The following is a 6,030-nucleotide window of genomic DNA, read 5'->3' as shown; positions in this document are numbered from 1 at the left end:
GAAGTCAGGGGGCTGTAGACAATTTTAAAGGGGATAGTAAATGATTTGTAGGGGAAATCAACGGGCCTGAAGAACAGACAGTGGCCTGGGACAAAGTTCCTGCAGGCTCTAGGTGTGGGTGCTCAATTTTCGTTCTCTTTCTTTATGATATGAATTCAATTTTCTTTGGTTAGTGAAATATCAGTAAGAAAGTTGAAAGTAATTGTATTTCTCTTTGTGGATTCTGTCTTTAGGTAGTATCTTTGACTGTTTATGTTACTATAATACCAGAGATTGAGTCATTTATAAAAGTAGAAATTTATTTGACTCATGGTTCTGAAGGTTGGGAAGTCTAAGACCATTGTGCCAGCATCTGCCCAGCACCTGGTGAGAACCTTCTTACTGCAAAATAGTGTGGTGGGAACATGATATGATAAGACAGAGAAAGTTACTAGCTAGCTTGGGTCTCTCTTCCTCTTTTTGTAAAGCCACTAATTCCATCAAGGGACTCTACCTTTTTGAGCTTGTACAATGGGCTGCCTCCAGATGCCATTAAACTATAAACTTGGGTTTTGAGTTTCTAACACATGAACTTTGGGGAACACATTCAAACTATAGCATTCTGCCCCTGCCTCTCCCCCCACGTTTATGTCCTTGTCATATGCACAATACATTCATTCTATCCTAATAGCCCCAAAGTCTTAACTCATTCCAGTGCCAACTTGAAAGTCCAAAGTTTCATTTGAATCAAATATGGGTGAGACTCAAGGGCAAATTCTGGGGTAAATTCACTCCAGCTATGAGCCTTTGAAATCAAAACAAGTTATCTACTTCCCAAATGCAATGGTGGGCCAGCCCAGGACAGACATTCCCATTCAGAAGAAGAATAGAGGCAAGTAGAAAAGGGATAACTAGTCACAAGTAAGTTCAAAACCAAACAGAGGGGCTGGGGACGTATCTCAATTGGTAGAGTGCTTGCCTTGCATGCACAAGGCCATGGGTTCAATCCCCAGCGCCACAAAAAACAAACAAACAACAACAATAGCAAAAACAAACAGAAAACTTAAGTTTTAATGAAGAATAATTTCCTTTGAGTCTGTGTTCCACATTCTGTGCATATTGGCATAGGCTTTGGGCCCCCAAGGCCTCTGTAGCTTGGCACTGGATTTGGGCCCCCAAGGCCTCTGTAGCTTGGCACCTGTGGTTTTTGCTGGACTAGCCTGCTGAAAGCCATAGCCGAGTCGGAATGACACATGGCATTTTTGCCAGAATGGAATGGTTGAGAGGCGACCCCAGAAAGCCATTGAGATGATAATGGTTATGTTAAGCTGTGTATATTAGACCCCTGCTGTCCGCCTCGGCCTGCTACTTTGGAGTTCTCTCGCTACTTTGGAGTTCTTGCGGGGATTCCCGGAGAGTTCCCATTGGATGGGGAAGTGCCGGAGGAGGGATTTCCGGTGGGTGGTTCCTGCAAGAGCCGTGTGGCGTTGGGAGAGTTCCCAGGAAGCGTGTGTGGAGTGTGCTGGTAGAGTTCAGAAATAAAGTTTGTTCCTGCTTGAGTGGCTCGTGATTTGTGCGCAGCCAGACTGCGGCACTAGCCCACATTTTAGCACTCTTGGGTTAGAATCTTCTGTGGGCAGCTCTCCCATGCTGATATTGTATGTTGGTAGCTCTACAGTTCTGGGATCTCCAAAGTGATACTGCTCCCTTGCCTCCATTAAGCCTCAGCGGTGGCTTCGGGGTTTACTAAGCAGTGTCCTACTGGGGGCTTTCTGCAGTGACTACACCTCTGCATCAGGACTCCACCTGGGCCCCCAGCTGATCTGGATAGAAGAAGCCATATCCCCTCATCTTTTGATTTCTGTGTACCTACAGACTTAACACCACCAAATACCACAAGGCTTGCCATTTGGACCTTGGCAGAGCAGCAGGTCGAGTCACACTTTGGCTGCTTGAGTCAGCTTGAGCAGAGGTTGGAGCAGCTCAGGAGTGCTGTCTGGAATGCAGGGAGCAGAATCCTGACTGTGGGGAACCAAAACGGGGAGAGCACCCTGGGCCTTTCCTGCTGATCATTCAGCCCTTCTAGAGCTCTGGGCCTGTGGGGAGGGGCACTTCAAAGATTCCCGAGATGTCTTTAGGTTCTTTCTCCCATTGTCTTGATGACACCTTCTCTATGCTAATCTCTTTGCTTGTTTGTTTTTGAGAGCCGGTCTCTCTGTGTTGTTCAGGCTGGCCTCAGACTCCTCAAGTGATCCTCTTGACCAGCCTCTTGGGTAGCTGGGATTATAGGCACATATCACCTGACCTGATGAAAATGCTCTGTCATTCTCTACCACACAGCCAGGCTGAAAATTTCCCAAATGTTTTCATTCTGTTTCCCTTTCAATTATAAATTCTGCCTTTGACTTCTCTCTTTGTTTTTATTTCACTGGAAGCAATTAAAAGCAGCCAGGCATGAACCTTTGCTGCTAAAAAATTTCTTTTGCCAGATATCCTAGTTCATTGCTCTTAAATTTTGACTTCCATAGACAAGGGGCTGGGGTTGTAGCTCAGTTGATAGAGCAATGCCTTGCATTTCTGAGGCACCGGATTTGATCCTCAACACCTCATAAAAATAAATATAATGAAGGTATTGTGTCTGTCTACAACTAAAAAATCAAGCCAAAGGAAGAAAATATATATATATATATTTTTTTTTTTTTTTTTTTTGAGAAGGTCTTGCTAAATTGCCCAGGCTGACCTTGAATTTGCAAAGCTCTTGCCTCAACCTCCTGGGATAACACACGTGTGCCACCATGCTCAGCTTCTATTTTTAATTTGTACTTTAACTCCACTTGTATGATTCATATTCTTATAAACTTATTAATACTATACTGCATGACTTAGTATATGATTTATCCTGAAGAATATTTCATGTATGGTTAAAAATAGGGTATTCTGTTGCTGTTAATGGGTATTAGCTTAAGTTGGCTGATAATTTTTCTTTTATATTCTACATATCCTTGCTGATTTTCTTTCTATTTGCCTCTATTAGTTTTTGAGAGTGAAGTATTAAAGTCTGCAAATATTATTGTTGAATTCTCTATTTCTATCTTCAATTCTGTCCATTTTAGTTTTGCATATTTTGAGTTCAGTTGTTAAGTATTTATAAGTTTATAATTATCATTGATTCATGCTGTGATCATAAAATGTCTCTCCTGCCTTTTATATTACTTTATTCTGTTTGTATAAACTCCTAGAAAAATATAAAACTACAGGGACAGAAAGTAGATTCATGATTGCTCAGAATCACAGATGGAGAGAAGGAATTGCCTGCAAAGAGGAAGAAAGGAACATTTTTGAGATGATAAAAATGTTCCATATTGTAGTTATTACATTTGTTATATAATTATGTATGCAATCATCAAAACTTAGATTATACAACTTAAATTTAGTCAATTTTATTATGTATAAATTTGGTTTCAATAAAACTGAATTTTAAAATGTATGATGATAGCTATGACTAAGTTAAAAGTACCATGCTACTTAATTATTATTAGTGGTGATCATGACTTGAAAGGGAGGACTATCTCTCCTGAAAAGAGGCAGATATAATCAAATGGATCTCCTTCACATCAGATTTTTATGGGCTGAATGCTTTTATTTTAAGAACCTTTTTTATTGTTGATTTTTTTTTTTACCAAACACATCTTATATAAATTCTCTGTGTTTGTTCCCTTTTCTTTATTCAGACATGAATTTACAACATAATTCAAGTCTACAGCTCAAATTAAATCTTTCTGCATTAGAAGACCATCAACTTCGGTGTTCTAATTCAGGAGAACATAGTAGTTACCAAAAAGACATTTATATTGCTTTTTCAATATCTATGTGGTTGCCTTTATTGATACTATATTTCTTCATGTGGATTTTGGTTATCATCTATGTCATCTTTTTAGGCTGATGTAGTTCTTTTAGGACAGATCTGCTAGTTGTGAATTCCTTCAGCTTTTGTTTATTTTGGAATATGTTTTTGTCTCCTCCAACTTTAAAAAATTGTTTTGCTCTATATAGAATTCTTTTAGATATTTCCTGGGAATTTACACAGCTCTGAATATACATGTAGACTTCTAAATCTTCAGGAATATGCCAGAACTTTTTGAAGGTCCTGTGGACATTTCTTCCAGATAGTCCAGTCTTACATTCTGTTTTTCTCAACTGGTATTGTAGCCTTAGGCAATGGCTGTGTTAGATAATGACAGTCGATTGTTTCAGACAGATGACCTACAAATAGGGATTTTCCCATGGAGCAATTTCTAACTCATATTAAATAGCAACCTATGCCCTGCAAATGGGACTTTTTCAAGGAACTAAGAGATCTGCCTTAGAGCACTAGCTTTAGAGCTAAAAACAGTGCTCTGGAAATGTTTTGTTTTGTTTTGTTTTATTTTTGAGAAGTTTTGCAAAGAAGCTTCTTTTTCAAAAATACCATCTTGTTTGAAATTCCGTTTTTTCCATCTGGATGTATTATTTTGATAATAATTAAAAGACAAGTTAAACTAACTTTCACAAGTAATTTATTGTTCTTCACTTAAATGTGTCACTTATACTATGTTAATTATTGAAAATAGACTGTATTTAGTGAGGGTGGAACAAAAGGGACAGCACTGTTTTATTTTAGAGAATCCATCCTTTTCAGCAATTAGGCAGGAAAATTCAGGAAAGATAACTTATACAGATTTTAAAACTTCCTCAATTTCCATGGATAAAGAGAAGAAAATACAGCTTAAGAGAAATTTTGGATATTTCAGGGGCACAAGCTTTTTAATTATTAATATAATTGGTGCAGGGATTTTTGTGTCTCCCAAAGGGGTTTTGGAGTATTCTTGCATGAACGTGGGCCTCTCCCTGTGTGTTTGGGCCATCTGTGCCGTGTTGTCCTTGACAGGATCTCTCTGCTTTGCAGAGATAGGAATAACCTTCCCATACAGTGGAGCTCACTATTATTTTCTCAAGAGATGCTTTGGCCCCTTGATCGCCTTCCTGAGACTTTGGACAAGCTTGTTCGTGGGGCCAGGGATAATTGCTACCCAAGCCCTGCTTCTTGCTGAGTACAGCATCCAACCTTTTTATCCCAGCTGCTTAACACCAAAACTACCAAAGAAATGTCTAGCCCTGGCCATGTTGTGGAGTGTGGGAATTCTGAATTCTCGAGGTGTGAGAGAAGCAGCCTGGCTTCAGATGGTAAGCACAGTGCTGAAAGTGGCCATACTTGGCCTTATTTCCCTCAGTGGAGTGTTCATGCTGGTGAGAGGCAAGAAGGAGAATGTAGAAAGATTTCAGAATGCTTTTGATGCTGAGTTTCCAGACATCTCCCAGATAATAGAAGCCATCTTCCAAGGATATTTTGCATTTTCAGGCGGGGAAACCTTAACGTACATAGCAGGTAATTACCAGACTATTGAGAAAAAATTAAAAAAACTCAAGCCCTGACTTATTGTATACATTATGAAATGCACATCTTTTTTATTGTATTTTGAGCTTTATCTTAAATAAATGATTCAATATTTTTTCCGGTCAGCCTCATACTTGCCACTTACTTTTAATTATTTTTCCTTTTTATTCCAAAGTTCTTTATTGAACAACTTCTCTTTTTTACCTTTCTTTTCTAGGACCACAAATATGAGACTCCTTAATTAATATTTCTTTTTTTTAAAACCACCATTTCATTGTTTTTCTCTTGATTCTCTTAATCTTTGTTGACCTTTGCTTCAAATGCTTGAGAGAAATTTTCTTATATATTGGAAATGATTGGCTTCCATTGGGTAGGATGTCACCTGTTTCTATTGCCAGTGATCAGGGCAGAGGGTGACATTGTATAAACAAGTCTGTAGTTGTTGAGTTCATTGGGTTGGGGTAATTTTTAGAGAATGTCAAAATTGAGAAAAATGGTGTGACAAATTGAAAAGCATTTGAAAATAACAGTGTTCTAGAAAAACCATTACAATGATGCCAAAGCATGCCCCCTCCCCCACCCGCCCCCCCCCATTTTTTTGGCCCATTCCTTTACTC

The 6,030-nt window shown here is 39.0% G+C and overlaps 1 protein-coding gene across 1 annotated transcript in view; it reads left to right on the top strand.

Moving 5' to 3' along the window:
- Positions 1 to 4,615: 4,615 nt before the first annotated feature.
- Slc7a13 (solute carrier family 7 member 13) overlaps positions 4,616 to 6,030 on the top strand; it is a 10,366-nt gene continuing 8,951 nt past the window's right edge. Inside the window, 1 exon segment of the mRNA XM_015485727.2 lies at positions 4,616 to 5,404. Within this exon segment, the coding sequence (XP_015341213.2) occupies positions 4,720 to 5,404 (685 nt within the window). The 5' untranslated portion in view covers positions 4,616 to 4,719.

Source organism: Marmota marmota, unplaced genomic scaffold (genome assembly GCF_001458135.2).
Source record: "Marmota marmota marmota unplaced genomic scaffold, marMar, whole genome shotgun sequence".
Lineage (NCBI taxonomy): Eukaryota > Metazoa > Chordata > Mammalia > Rodentia > Sciuridae > Marmota > Marmota marmota.
This window is presented reverse-complemented; position numbering and strand designations above follow the sequence as displayed.